This window comes from Lactuca saligna, chromosome 3 (genome assembly GCF_052625555.1).
Source record: "Lactuca saligna cultivar CGN05327 chromosome 3, ASM5262555v1, whole genome shotgun sequence".
Lineage (NCBI taxonomy): Eukaryota > Viridiplantae > Streptophyta > Magnoliopsida > Asterales > Asteraceae > Lactuca > Lactuca saligna.
Genome location: NC_136419.1, coordinates 32,144,536 through 32,160,922, shown reverse-complemented (window position 1 = coordinate 32,160,922; position 16,387 = coordinate 32,144,536). Strand labels below are relative to the sequence as shown.

The 16,387-nt window shown below is 32.3% G+C and overlaps 1 protein-coding gene across 1 annotated transcript; it reads right to left on the bottom strand.

Moving 5' to 3' along the window:
* Positions 1 to 8,258: 8,258 nt before the first annotated feature.
* LOC145035036 (BTB/POZ domain protein, putative (DUF177)) lies at positions 8,259 to 10,139 on the bottom strand. The gene is made up of 3 exons (XM_078983608.1): positions 10,025 to 10,139; positions 8,856 to 9,559; positions 8,259 to 8,778 (listed from the first exon to the last, which is right to left on the bottom strand). The coding sequence occupies exons 2-3, from the start codon at positions 9,425 to 9,427 to the stop codon at positions 8,376 to 8,378; spliced, it is 975 nt and encodes a 324-aa protein (XP_078839734.1). The 5' UTR covers positions 9,428 to 9,559; positions 10,025 to 10,139; the 3' UTR covers positions 8,259 to 8,375.
* Between the last annotated feature and the right edge of the window lie 6,248 nt (positions 10,140 to 16,387).

The window sequence follows — 16,387 nt, the reverse complement described above, 5'->3', positions numbered from 1 at the left end:
GTGTTTTATTTTATTAAATTTTGTATAATGTTTTAATATAATAATTACAATAAATATAATAATAAATATATATCAATTTTATTAATGAATTTAACTTTTAATTTCAAAATTCTTAAAATTAAAGTTTGTTAGATTCTTTTATTTATTTAAATTATTTGTTAAATTTAAAAGATAAAAAACATTTTTATTATAATAATTGCAATAATTATAATAAGAAATAGATATCAATTTCATTAATGAATTTACCTTTTAATTTTAAAATTCTCAAAATTGAAGCTTATTAGTTTCGTTTATTTATTTAAATTATTTGTTAAATTTAAAAGATAAAAAATATTTCTATTAATAATTTATTATTTTTCTTATTTTTTATAAATTCAAAGTTTTCAAATATTTTGATCTTTATATTTAACTTTTTTTAAGTAACTCATGTAATACATAGGTCTCACAACTAGTAACCAACCATATTGTACTGAATATACTCAAACTGTTTAATAATAAATTAAACAAGAAAAACTTTAATAGCTAAACGTATCAATGATTAATATCTATTGTTATAAAACTAAAAATATTGATAAATTTTATTTCTATGTATATTCGATATTTGTCTCATTTTAATTATATTGACAATATTTTTTAATAATGAAAATATATTTTATTTATTATTTCATATTTTTTATAATTTGAGATAATGTAAGTAATTTGAGTAAGAGAGAAACAAATATAAAGATAAGAGAACGGAAATTATAGGCAAACAAATGCTTATCTTCCCACTTAAAAACCTCCCCTATATATGCAGTTGTCCATGCCATGTGCCCATAAATCTAATGTTCACAGTTCACTATCTATTTGTAGCGGTTGATACTACCTACCTTGTGGGCACAAACCTCAAGGACATTACAGAATCAAAAAGATATACAATGGTCCATGAGTTTTATAAATCCGTCATAATGTAAAATAACTCACAGACAAACGCCCTTCGTTTACACAATCATGACACACGATAAAAATATACGATACGAATATAATTGAGAGAAAACTAAAATTTGAATCTGTTTTCGTGTTCTGTTCGTATCAAGTGTAAAAAATACGATGATGTGTCATGTTCAGAATTCAACACGAAATTAAAATGATTTAACATTTATTTATTGTGTTTGCTATGTCACGTATGATTAAGTATTAATTAATAAACTAATTGTTATTTTATGTTATATTTGTCGTGTCGTGTATTGTTTGTTTGCTTTTATTTGATTTGTTTTTGTGTTAGTTAACGAAAACACAATAGCGTGTCATGTCATGTTACATAAAACTTTGTCGCATTATATCGTGTCAGACAAAACACGACACGGTTGCATGATTTGACACCCCTATAAGCTACAAATGTTAGGAAAATAATACATTCAAGTGATTTTATAACTATTTGTAATGCTTATTTGTAAAAAACTTAGAAACTCATCTTCCCAACATCATCATCTATTATATCATTTTAGGACAAATAGACAGATGGTTTTCATTACTTACAAGAAAACCTCACTACATAAATCCTACTCTACTCTCTTATATAATCACTCATCCTAATCTATTTTAGGAAACAGAAAAATACGAAAGATGAAGAACAGATGAACATATGAAACCCTAAAACAAGAACTGAGAGGATCTTCGAGTTCTTAGAGAGTGAAACAAACGCTTAACCTTTCCACAGTACTCATCTCTAGGCTTTATACCCCCAGATAATCGGGTATAAAGATCCGCGCCTCAACTCATGCCTTGACCCGATAACTTAACAAATTTCCAATATTAACCCTGCATAAACTTCAAATGACAAGTTTGATAATACCAACAATATTTAACACCCCTCCTCAAACTTGGCATTAAAAAATTAAAAAAACAATATCAACAAAAAAGATTTATTAAGCCAATTTCATCAATTAAAAAATTATATTGTGACACACTTAAAAACTTAGTTAACATATCAGCTCTTTGTTTTGAAGAACTTATTTTTTCAACTTTTAAAACTCCATTTGTAATTTTTTCCCTAACAAAATGTAAATCAATTTCAAAATGCTTTGTTTTTTCATGAAACACAGGATTTAAAGCTAATTTAATAGCAGATTCACTATCACAAAAAACTGAAACAGGTAATGAACTTTTCATTCCCAAATCAAACAACAATTTTAAAATCCAAATAATTTCACATGTAATAGAACCCAAAGCTCTGTATTCTGACTCTGTGGAAGATCTAGATACAGTAGCTTGTTTTTTACTTTTCCAGGAAATCAGTGAATTTCCAAAATAAACAAAATATCCAGTGACAGATTTTCTTGAATTAAGACATTTAGCCCAATCAGCATCTACATAACCCACCAAGTCACAATTTTCTGATTTAACAATAGAAACACCACGACCAGGACTATTTTTTAAATATCTAAGTAACCTAAAAGCAATGTTTAAATGTGACTTGTGTGGTTTATGCATAAACTGACTAAGAATTTGAACACAATAAGATATATCTGGCCTTGTAATAGTCAAATATATAAGCTTTCCAACCAATTTCTGAAATTCAGTAACATTTTCAAGTAAAGGATCATTACTGTCACAACTCCTTTTAGGAACAAAATTTGCCTCTAAAGGAGTTGAAGCAGGTTTACAACTCAACATACCAAATTCATGTAACAACTCAAGGCAATATTTTCTTTGGTTTAAACATATTCCTTTATTAGTATCTATTACTTCAATTCCAAGAAAGTAATTCAATTTTCCCAAATCTTTAATCAAAAACTTTGAGTTAAGAAAAGTTTTAACATTTTGAACTTCAATTTCATTACTTCCTGTGAGAATAATATCATCCACATAAACCAACAGAACAACAATTGAACTACTGTTCTGTTTAATAAACAACGAGTAATCATTTATACTTTGAATAAAACCAAAACTAAACAGTTCAAAACACAACTTTTCATTCCATTTTCTAGGAGCCTGTTTTAACCCATATAAAGATTTAACTAGTTTACACACTCTAGTATCACCCTTAGTATGATACCCTTGAGGCAAACTCATATACACATCCTCAGTTAAATTTCCATAAAGAAAAGCATTATTAATATCTAACTGATATAAAGGCCAGGAATTATTAACAGACAAAGCAATAACTATACGAACTGTAACAATTTTTGCTACAGGAGAAAAAGTTTCCTGATAATCAACTCCTTCTCTTTGATTATAACCCTTAGCTACAAGACGAGCCTTATACCTCTCTACTTCCCCATTAGGTTTGTACTTAATCCTATAAACCCACTTACAGCCTATAGGTTTACGTTTTTTAGGAAGCTCTACAATATCCCAGGTATGATTACGATATAAAGCTTCCATTTCATTATTCATTGCTTCAATCCAATTTGGATCTAAACAAGCTTCTTCAAACGTTTTTGGTTCAACAGTTTTATTCAAATTAGAACAAAAACACTTATTTTCAGCACTAAGAACAGAATAATTCATCATATGTTCAATTCCATATCTATGTTTCCCTTCAACAATATAATCACTGAATTTAACAGGCATTCGAGACTCTCTTCTAGACCTAGACGCCCCTATTGACTGTCCTAGAGAAGGCAATGAAGCTGAATGACTATTTTCCTCAGTTGAATCTGAATGACTTGGCATAGTCCTATCAAATGAAGGTTCAGATACCTCGCTAGTCTGGTTATGACTATCAACAGTAGTATCAACCAAAGTTTCACCAAAATCCTGAGCTGCATTAGAGCCATCCATTTGATGGTTAACACTCAAGTCATTAAGATCTATTAAATCATTCACATAATCAGAATCATCATAACCATCATAGGAAAAAGGGTCTACTAAATCTCTAGAACCAAATTGATTATCAACAGTTGTTGATTTCAGTTTAAATGGAAAGACTGACTCATAATACTTCACATCCCTGGAAACAAAAACAGAATTTGTATCAAGACTCAAAAGTTTATAACCCTTTTTTCCAGAAGAATACCCTAACAGAACACACTTTTCAGCTCTTTCAGAAAACTTATCAAAATTATTAAGTTTGGTAGCAAAACATAAACTGCCAAAGACCCTTATATGATCAAACACAGGCATTTTCTTAAACACTAACTCATAAGGAGACTGTCCTTTTAAAACCGAAGTTGGCATTCTGTTTATCAAGAACACTGAAGTGAGGACAGCCTCTCCCCAATATTTAATTGGAAGACCAGACTGAAAAAGTAAAGACCTAGCAACATTAAGAATATGCCTATGTTTCCTTTCAACAACCCCATTTTGCTGGGGTGTATAAACACAAGTAGTCTGATGAATAATACCATTAAGATTAAGAAAAGATTCCATTTTATGATTTAAAAACTCAGTTCCATTATCAGAACGAACTGTTTTAATTTTAGAATCAAACTGATTCATCAAAACATGAAAAAAAGAAGTAAAACTAGTATAAACTTCATCTTTACTTTTCAAAAGGTAAACCCAAGTAGCCCTTGTGAAATCATCCACAACAGTCAAAAAAAACTTATAGCCTTCTCTAGTAGACACCCTATAGGGACCCCAAACATCTAGATGAACCAGTTCTCCAAGTTTAGAAGAACTATGATCACTACGAGGAAAAGACTCACGAGTTTGCTTTGCTTTGTGACAGATGTCACAAGGAGGAAGAAAAGAATTATCAAAACAAAGAACATCTTTTAAAGAATTTAAAGACTGTTCTGCAGGATGACCTAACCTACTATGCCATGTAAGTTTAGAAACACAACACTTAATCAAATTACAAGAACTAATACCTGAGGGAAAAGCATTCAGATAATACAATCCCCCAGACTCTCTACCACTCTCCACAACCTTCTTGGATTGTAAATCCTGAATTTTGCAACAAGATTCATTAAAAACAACTTCACAATTTGTGTCTTTACATATCTTGTGAACAGAAAGAAGATTTACACTAAAACCAGGAACAGCAAAGACATCAAATAGTGTTAATTTTTCAGAAAACTGTAAGTTTCCAATTTTTTCAATTTTAGCAGAAGAACCATTAGGATGATTAACAAGAAGATTCAATTTAGAAACATCAACAGTGTCTTGTAACAAAGACTCAGATGAAGTCATATGTTGATTTGCACCTGAGTCAACAATCCACTTTTGATGATTAATAGTAGAACTGCAGGCATTAAAAAAAGGAATACCTGCCATATTTGCACTGACTGAAGTATCCTCAGAAGTTGAGGATTTTTCATTGATAAGACTCAACAGTTTATGATATTGTTCACTTGTGAAACAATATGTCCCATCATTCCCAGGAACACTAGAAGAAGAAACACTACTAGAAGGAACAGAAGAAGAATTAACAGAAAAAGTCTTATTCTGTTTTCTTTGATTTTCATTAAGTGACTTAAAATCCTTTGGGTAGCCTATCAATTTATAACATATGTCAATAAGATGTCCTTTTAAACCACAGTTTTTACATTGTAGATTTTGATTTCTGCCTCTAGTAAAATTAGAATTAGAATTAGAATTAGAATTAGAACTCTTCTTATCATTAAATTTACTGTTAAACGCAGAAGATTGAATTTTAGACACATTAGAAACAGAAGTCAAAACTCCATTCTTTTGATGAGACTCCTCCCTAGAAATAATTGAGAAAGCAGTCTTAACATTTGGAAGAGGTTCCATCAAAAGAATGTGACTCTTTACTTGATTAAAAGAGTCATCAAGACCACTTAAAAATTGCATTAGCTTCATAAGCTTAGAATGATCATTATATTTAGCAGCAGCCTCACAAGTACATTCAGCAAGATTAGTAAGACCATCAAACTCTTTCCAAAGTGTATCTAGCTTATTAAAGTATTCAGACAGAGAGGAACCATCCTGTTTAAGTGCATTAATTTTTTGATGTATATTAAAAATAACAGATCCATCTGCCTTATTGTATGTTTCAAAGAGTTCATTCCAAATATCTACAGCAGATTCAGAATAAGCATGACCAGAATAAATTGATTCAGACAAAGACCCAAGAATCCAAGAACACACTACAGCATTAGCTCGTTCCCATTTTGAGGATTTGATTATATCAGTGGAGTCATTCTTTACAGTTCCTTCTACAAACCCTAGTTTATTTCTAGCCTTAAGACTCCTAATCATAGAGCTGCGCCATATACGAAAATTATCTGTCCCAGTCAACTTAAAACTCACAATTGTGGTTACAGTATTATCAGATGGATGTATGTAAAGAGGATCATCGTAGTTCAAGGGATCAACCTTTGAACTACTACTAGTCTCAGGAGGAGAATCAGCCATACTAACACAAAATCAATCCAATGACAAATAAAGAAACAAACAAAAAACTCCTATGATCCTTATATGTCCAGATGGTCACCACAATATGTCGGGGCCCAAGACAAGAATCACAGAGTAAAAAAACCAGAAGATAAACGACACTAACTGGTGTGCATAAGACAACCAGGAAACTCACATCTATAGCTAAGAAAGAGGAAGAAAAGGGCAAGAGAACATCTCACAGAGCTATAAGCAGATGGATGAAATGGATCGACTCCTGTTACTCCGTTCTCTTTGAGAAACAACGGTGATGAAATCCGTTGTTTAGAGTTATTTCAGAGAACAGGATTAATCGACCAGAAAATGAAGAATCGACTTATCAACCAAGGATCTCCACTTGATGATGACAACAATCACTCAAGGATCTCCACTTGAAGATAAACCTGCAAGATTACAAAGAAACTCGCAGTACCAGAATCTCAAGAACCAAAGACCAAAAACAAGATGATTCAGATCAAACTGATAATCACCAAAAAACGAAAAAAGAACCCTAGATGTTCACAGAAGAGTCAGATTTCTGAGATTTCAACGAAAATCACAATACGAACCCAGCTATGAAGATCTACAAGGATCTAACAAAAGAAAATAGAAATCGAGATGAAGCGTACCTTTATGAAGAACAATCTTCAAGTACAGATCGAAAGCCCTAACGCTCTGATACCATGTAAAAAACTTAGAAACTCATCTTCCCAACATCATCATCTATTATATCATTTTAGGACAAATAAACAGATGGTTTTCATTACTTACAAGAAAACCTCACTACATAAATCCTACTCTACTCTCTTATATAATCACTCATCCTAATCTATTTTAGGAAACAGAAAAATACGAAAGATGAAGAACAGATGAACATATGAAACCCTAAAACAAGAACTGAGAGGATCTTCGAGTTCTTAGAGAGTGAAACAAACGCTTAACCTTTCCACAGTACTCATCTCTAGGCTTTATACCCCCAGATAATCGGGTATAAAGATCCGCGCCTCAACTCATGCCTTGACCCGATAACTTAACAAATTTCCAATATTAACCCTGCATAAACTTCAAATGACAAGTTTGATAATACCAACAATATTTAACATTATTACATGTCTTGTTTGTTTATATTGTGTACCATAATGTTTGTCATATGTCAATAATGACATATCAGGTCCCTAAACATAAATATTTGTAATGTAATAGATATGATAACATATATAATTTGAGGGACTATATTTGTGTGGTTCAAATAGTTTTTTCATAAGGTAAACTAATAAACTTAATGTCCAAGTACATGAACAATCAACTTAATGCCCAAGTATAGGAACGATCTAACCCAAGAAGTATAGGAACGATCTAACCCAAGAAGTATAGGAACGATCTCAAGAGGATATTGAAGAGTTTTTAGTTATGCTCTAACTCCTTATAAATGCCATGATCGTGGATGTTGTCTACATACAATCTCTCCATCGGGAAATCAATAATGCATCATTACAAGAAGACAAAGAATCAACAAGATGGCATCATCTTCCCGTAAGCTAACATTTCCATGTACCATCGATCCCTTTGTGAAGTTTATGTTAATTGATTTTGATTCTTACCTATAAAATCAACTAGTTCTGGAAAAGTTAATGTATGAAAAAGTTTTCTACCTCATCGCTCATTTGGGAGGTCATCTTGAAATTGAGAGGGTGAACCGGTGAATTCATTAAGTTGGTGAAGCTAAGTTGTAGTGGGAGAAAGAGAAACTTTATTAATCGAAAATTACTTTCAAAGACATGGAATCAAACCCATTTTATATGATAATTCTTAATCTTGGTCGGTTTCATCAAATCACAAAAATTAAATTTGACAATATAATATTGAAATTAACTAGCCATTCGATCATCTGAGTTACAGAAATCCTGGATTTCACAAGGTTAAAAGGTTTACAGTTAAAACAAAATCAAAATAAAATATTAAATTTCAGGGTATCACACACAGTCTTCTTAATTTCTTATCCACAAAACTTCTGTTTTGACTCTATACACATAATATAATGCCCACTCTCCCTATTGTTGCATTTTCTCTTTTAGGCCTCCAAGAGGCCCATAACTTTTGGCCTTTGATTCCTGTTGACTACAATTACAGCTACTTGTATTCAAATTTTGACCACATTTTAGACACAAACCTTTACACATCGGATCACATATGGCATTGATCTTTATTTCCAGATGCACCATGTCTCTTACATTCTTTGATATGTCTATCACTTTCTCTTCAGGAGGGAAATACAACCAGTCATCTAAGTCAACAGATGCTAAATCATCTTCTTCTTCTTCTTCTTCAGTTCCATTGACCTTACTTTGACCATAAATTACTCCCATGTTAATTGTTTCAGGCTCTTCTATTGGCTCTTCACTTAGTACAATTGAGAAATTAGAGAACACACAATCAGCAGCAGATCCACCACACCTTCAATCAAAGTTTAAACAAACAATTACAAATTATGTCCCTGTACTTTGAAAGGTATTTAAATTATGTCCCTGTACCTGTTGCATCCAAGAGTTAAGACTGTACGTATGATCCCATCAAGCTTTAAGTTGTGCTTCTTTCTGGTAACATCCATGGATATCAAGACAGGTGTTCCATGTGGATAATCCTTCACTGACTTTGTGACACGTAATCCCATTAAAGAAGCTCGAGATCTTGACACATCAGTAGACAGATGTCCTAATCCTAATCTTTCTAAGGTTGTGCAATACTCAATGTGGGAGATTGAAGGGTTTCTCTGGTACAAAATCGCCCCTTCCCAAGGTGAATCCATGGAGTCATCTCCTTCTCCTTGATCTATCCAATCATCTTCCATACTGTTTTCATCACTGAAGAGTTCATAACTGGAGTTCATGGAGGATTCTCTTGCTATGAGTTTCATGGGTGCTTTGTGTTTTAGAATCATGGATATGTGGTTATTAGGAAATAAGCATTTTCGAAGAATGTTACAGTGGATAGAATTGTGATGTGGATGTGATAATGATGGTTGTGGGAATATAATATGGGGTTCCTTGACAGTATCAACAAAAGAACAGGGGGGCATGAAGGAGGAAGATAGTATGAGAGGCATTTAACTTTATTTTTTAGGAACTAACATAAAAATAAATAATGCAACAGACTGAAAATTATGAAGTACGAACTCTGGATGTGCAGAGCTATGGCGAAATCATGTTATCAAAGCCTCAATAGTAACAAGAAGCTCCTGTAAAACGGGTCAACTCAGTTGCTAGAATATATAACGGAAGTGAATAAAAAGAATAAATGTCTCGCACAGGGTACAAGTAATTGAATCTATTATTGCTTATAAGTGAAATAGTTACTTCCTAAATCCAAACTTAACATGGATAGCATCAGAAATTGACATCTTCATATTTTAAATTTAAATGAGATTCCAATTTAAATATACATAGTCATGAACTCGTTACAAGTTTCACGCTGAAATTCAGTAGGTTTCATGGACAGCCGGTTTCACTTCCGAGTTTGAGCGGATATCATCATTGAAATTTCAAATTTGTTTCATTTTATCGGACGAAATACAGTATAGTAGGACGAAACCAGTGAAATTGGAGGAGAATTTATTTAGTTTCAACATCAATCAAGAAATACACAAATATAGAAGGAAACCCTAGAACCGAAACTTGGTTTCCGAGAGAAAGAAAGAGTGTACCTGTAATTCGTGATAGTGAAGAGAGGTTTAGCAGATGGGGTTTGTAAATAAAACCCGGGTGCGTATAGATATGGTTCGTGGGAGTGAGACAACCATTTGAAGCAAGATTTGTTCATCAACTTTTTGCTTATTTTTTAATAGATAAAAGTCCTTTTAGAAAAAATTATAGGCAAAAGATGTTTAACAAAAAACTTTTTAGAAAGAAGGAAAATCAATTATTTGAAAAAGTTAAGAAAATCTGATTTTTTATAATTTTTCCAAAAAGATCTTTTAATCTCTAAAAAGCTAAACCAAACACCCAAGTTATATAAACCTTTTGTAAATTGTAACATCCACAAACTTTCTATGCAATTTAGGTATTATATTGTATTTAAGAATTCTTATTTGGGGAAAATAATGGTTGTTGGCATGGAATGATTAGGCAATGATTAATTGAAATATTATAAGTGATCAGCCATCGTTCCTCGTTCGAACTTCCACTCACTCAGACACTCACACCATTCTTCATCGTCTCGCCGGAATTCTACCATTACCCTTGTCAGCAACGTCGTTGTTACAGGAGCTCGAGAGTCGAGAATCGAGAAGGTAGAAGCAGTTCACGACGGCCAGCTTACAGCGACGTCGACACATCATTCTCTCCATCTTCATTGTTTGGTACTCGACTACTCGGTAATCAGGTATTCCCCTTACTTGGTTCGATTTCTCATTTTTTCTTCGTCAAATTGTTCGTACCTGCATCACTTCTCGTCTTCTCGACATTACCCCTTCTGTTTTATCTTATTTCACAAACAACAAACCTTCAAAATCCTTAAGTTAAAGCTATGATTTATTGCTTAATATTCATGGATTTAAGTAATGTTGCTATACCAGTAAGGCATTTAGAAAATATCATTAAACCCAATCACCTGCAAAGAAATACGTTGTGTTAAAGCTAAGGACCAGGTGACGAAAGTTTGACTATTAGTTGAAAATGTCTAAAATACCCTTCAGTGATAAAAAACAAGTAGAGACAATCTTGTAAACTAAAATCATTACCCTTCAGGAGGGGCAAGCAGGTAATTTTAGCTTCATAGGATCAAAATACAGAAAGCAATCATTGTATTTTCACAATCATATCAATTTAACTTTTAAATCATTATATTTTTTTTTCTAACCTTTTAAAAAAACATTTCTATAGAAAAGTAAAAATGTAATGTCAAAATTTTATTGATTTAGCCTTTAAACAAGTGCACTTTCGTGATAGTTCATTGACTTTTAACATACTATATATTATTTATTAGTTTTAATATATTGTTGGATGTAAACCATTATCATTTTAAAGATACAATTTTGGAACAATTTGTATAAAATACTTAAATTATTAATTTAAATATAATATTCCAGGGTCAACTAAAATATAAATTTTAGTTTAACTTAAACAACCCAAAGAATATTATGTAAATAGTTAAAAGTGATAAATTGTAATGACTTTCTAATAATGATTATAAGTTGGTTAATAAGATCACTTAAATATCAAATCTAAAGTGTAATCATAAATAAACTAAATTTCAATTTTGAAATAATATAATTTACTTCTACTTATAAAGTTATGTCTTTAACTTTTAACATATTATACTTAATTTCTTAGATTTAATATGTTGTTATATATAAATCATTATCAGTTTAAAGCTACACCTTTTGAACAGTTTTGACAAAATACTTAAATTGTTAACTTAAATATAACATTACAATGTCAACTTAAATATAAATTTCAGTTCCACTTAAAAAACTAAAGAATATTTTATAAATAGTTAAAAGTGATAAATTGTAGCGATAAATGCAAAAACTAAATTGTAATCTCAATTATACTAAAATATTTCTTAAATATATTTTTATAATCATTAAAAGTTTGCCTTAAAATAACTTACAATAACAAAAGTTAAAAATAACTTTATATAAATGATTATACTGTTACCATTAAAATCAAAAAATAATGTTTAGTGTTTTAAATAATTATAATGATAGAAATTAAAATGAAAAAACTGTAAATTTGGTCCCTGTGGTATTCAAAAAACTTTGGATAGGGTCCAAAAAGTTTTTGACTTGCATAGAAGGTCCAAAATCAAGAATTTTCTGTAATTTTGGTCCAAAAAAACTTGAAAATACGGTTATGCCCTTTTATTTTCTTTTTTCTTTTTTATAATTATTTTAATACTATTTTGATTTAAAAAAAAAACAAAAAACAAAAACATTTTGCTATAAACCACCTCATGTTACTCTCTCTCTCTCTCTCTCTCTCTCTCTCTCTCTCTCTCTCTCTTCTTCTTCTTCTTCTTCTTCTACAAATCGAGGAAAAAACCCAGATTTTTTACAATTTTTCTACTAGATTATACACATAAGTTGACTACAAAAACAAATTTCTTCAATTAATTTTCCAGCTTCAAATACCAATTGTATTCCTCTCAACATGTTCAATAAGGTTAAACTTCTTCTTCTGATCTATCTTTGATGACTGCAACATACTCCTGATTCCTTCTTGGCTGAACAATGAACTCATTCCCGATTCCTTCACTTTTCTCTTCTGATATGTGTTTGTATTTTAGAAGTATTTCATTTCCAGAACCTCAGTAAAGGTACTTTTCTTTCATATATTGAAATATCTTAAGGTACTTTTCTTTCAGGTATTTCATCGAGCACCTGGAGTGCATTGTTTTCATACTTCTTTTTCTGATCTATTTAGAAGCATACGATTCCAATTTTCTTTCCTGAGAGATCCAATTCAGCAAACAGATGAAGATGTATAGAAATAGGAATACAAAATTAAGGAGTTGTAACTAAAATAAAGGAAAATTGTAAGTGATTTGGATGCATCAATTGTGTCTTCAAAGATGAGGTTGATGGAGAAGCGACTACAGTTTCATCCCACCCTTATTTGATCTTCATTCTTGCAATTAAAGGTGTTTTTTTCTTGCTGATCTTACGCGGCCTCTTTGCGGAGATCAAAAACCCAAAAGATGAGATGATATATACTGAAAACCTAGAAGAATATTTAAACTAATGTCGGAGAAGATGAAGCGGTGGCTGAGCGATGTCATCAGATGTCTTGACTCCTAGAACCAACACCTCTATTAGCACCTCTATTAGCGGGTTTTGTTTGTGAGGGATTTGATTTTTAGGATGTATATGTGAGAGGTTTCAGTTACAGGTAAAGGTGAAGAAGAAGAATATGGGAGGGGTGGTGATGAACCTGCATCAACGATATATGTGAGAGTGTGTGTTTATTATGGTGGAGAGAGAGAGAGAGAGAGACAGAGGAGAGAGAGAGAGAGAGAGAGGTGGGTGGGGATAATCCTTTTCTTTCCTTTTTTTAAGTTAAAATGGTATTAAATTAATTATAAAAAATACAAAAAGAAAATAAAAGGGTATAACCATCATTTTAAGTTTTTTTGGACTAAAATTAAATGAAGTTTTTGATTTTGGACCTTCCATGCAAGTCGTAGATGTTTTGGACCCTATCCAAAGTTTTTATGAAACCACAAGGTCCAATTTTGCAGTTTTGTCAAATTAAAATATTAGACAAATAAAATTTTAAAAAATTAAATAACAATAGCCACAAATATAAATAACATTAAATCATATATCATATCATACATACTTATAAAGCTCGTATTTTTTCTTGAATCTCATGCATTTGAAACCCCCATTATTTTTTCCTTTCATCACATTCATTTGAAACTCTCATTACTTTTCAATTACTTTATAATAATAATAATTATTATAATTTGGTAATTAGGTTAAATAAATATCAAACCTAAAATGGAAGCATATATAAACTAAATTTAAATATTAAAATAATATCTTTACTTCTACTTATAAAATTATGTTTTTTTTATTAAAATAACATATTTACTTCTACTTATAAATGATGCATTTTTCCTTTCACCACATTCATTTGAAACTCTCATGCATTTTTTCTTTTCCCACATTCATTTGAAACTTCCTTGAGTTTTCAATTTTTTCTAATAATAAATATAAGTTGGTTAATAAGGTTAAATAAATATCAAACTTAAAGTGTAATCATATATAAATTAAATTTCAATATTAAAATAATATCTTTACTTCTACTTATAAAGTTATGTTTTTTAACTTTTAACATATTATAGTTAATTTATTAGTTTTAATACATTGTTGGATGTAAACCATTATCATTTTAAAGATACAATTTGGAAACAATTTGTATAATATACTCACATATCAGGTCACTCTATTCCTAATAAGAATACCTAGTCTACTCTAGCATGCATAGCTCATCATATAACATATCACATCATAACTTATAACACTTATAGTAATGGTATTTTGGGAAAATCACCGTTCGGGCGCTGGCTGTTCGTACACACGGCTCTGTTCTGTTTGTCTCGTAAGTTCTTCTTTTGAAAACTTGTTTTATTATCAAAATTTCCTCAAATCCTCGGTTTGAGTTCAGATACGCCCGAAGGTGCACCCGAATCCCTCAAACCAAGGCTCTGATACCAAATTGTAACACTGTAAAAATTAAAACAATTTTTCGCATTTTCAAACACATTTTCAAAAATTCATTCATTCATAAAATTTCATAGTATCATGTCCTTTGTTTCACAAATATCTCCCAAGATCAAATAAATAAAATCCCATGTGTGTGTACGAATCATGCCGGCGCCTTCCCGCGATCATCACTGGTACCTGAAACACATAACACATAACACTGTAAGCATAAATGCTTAGTGAGTTCCCCAAAATACCACTCTAACACATAATAGCCACTCAAGGCTGTAACTCTGTTGACCCTCAGGTCTATGTGTCTCAGTAGGGCCCTCCAGCCCCAACTCTCTATGGTCCCTTTGGCCCTAACTCTGTGGACTCGAAGATCCTAACTCTGTAACTCTGAATCATGCATAACACATATCACAATAAATCATAGCACATAAATAACATGCAATTACACTGGCATATAACTCTGAAATACTCTATCACATAACTCTGTTACCACACTAGGTAAAGTATAGTGAGAAGACTCACCTCGGGTATCTCGGTAATCTCTGACTCGGTAACGCTGGTCTAACCTCCGCCTAATCATATAAAATAAATAATCTAATTATTATAACTCTCAAAGGCTAGACTATGTCCTCTTATGAAACTCTCAGAAGGGTAAAAGACCATTTTACCCCTCTCACAACCCAAAAGCCCCACAATAGACCATACCCTAAAAGTCAACTTTCCGGGTTACGCTGCGCGTACCAGATGTGTACACTACGCGTACCCGGCTGCCTCTTAGGATCGGGGAACGCCACCCAGTACGCGGCGCGTACTGGGATTACACCCGGCGTACTCCCCCAGCTTCAGCCCTTTAACTCTTTAGGTCTTAAACAGTTAAGACTCACATCCAAATTCTAGATCCGACCACATATAAGCCTCTTAATCCATAAAGTTGATGACTTTATGCCTTTGCATGGCTGGATAAGTCACCAACTCTCACAATGTTCCATCCTTTAACTCTAGAAGGCTTATTACACAAGCATGACCTTAAACTAACATCCAAGATGGCAACTTTATGGTTCTAAATCACTAATACCACTGAAAAGGGACAGATCTCGGACCATGGAGCACTTTACACTCATAAAGTCTCCACCTTTGGGGTTTTAGCCCTAGAAAATGGCACATGCAACAATAATCAAAAGAATAGGAAAGTTTTGAACTTTATACCTCCAGGTGTAGCCCTTTTCTCTGTAGATCTCATATCCAAAATGGCACCTCAAGCTTTAGCTTCCAAGAACTCCTTTCCTTCTCCTTCACTAAGTCACCAAAGCACAAAAAGCTCCAATCAATACTCTCACACACTAAGGACGATGGGGCCTCTCTTTTAGGGTTTCACTCACGGATATGGAGGGTGATAAATGAGCCTTAGCACCCTTTAAATAGTGCTCAAGACGGAATTAGGGTTTTGCACCTGGCCCGGTTATGCCCAATGTAACTCTTGGTACGCCCAACGTACCTTGGCGACACCGCGTCCAATTTAAGCGCATGAGTACGCGCAGCGTACCCCTCTGGTACGCCTAGCGTACTCACTTGCTAAAGAAAACTTCACTCAAGGACTAAACATGACCAATCCACAAAGAACAAGGATGAAAAAAGTATACATGAATCTCGGGGTGTTACATTTTTACATGTATTAAACTATTAATTAATAATGTACATCCATATTTTAGTAACAAATGCAGTAGTAGTGGATGTGGGTCTAGGCATCTGAGGCTTAGAAATCTTTTAAAAAAGCAAGAAAATGTTGCAATATCATAGCCCGCAATCAAGAAAATTGGCATTGAGTCGTTTCCTTACTTTGGGGGCATG

What these genes read in the sequence shown, in the direction of transcription:
- LOC145035036 (XM_078983608.1), bottom strand. Translation starts at nt 9,427, where the DNA reads ATGCCTCTCATACTATCTTCCTCCTTCATGCCCCCCTGTTCTTTTGTT. An exon ending in TTAACTCTTGGATGCAACAG is followed by an intron (nt 8,779 to 8,855) that starts GTACAGGGACAT and finishes CTTTGATTGAAG; the next exon opens with GTGTGGTGGATCTGCTGCTG.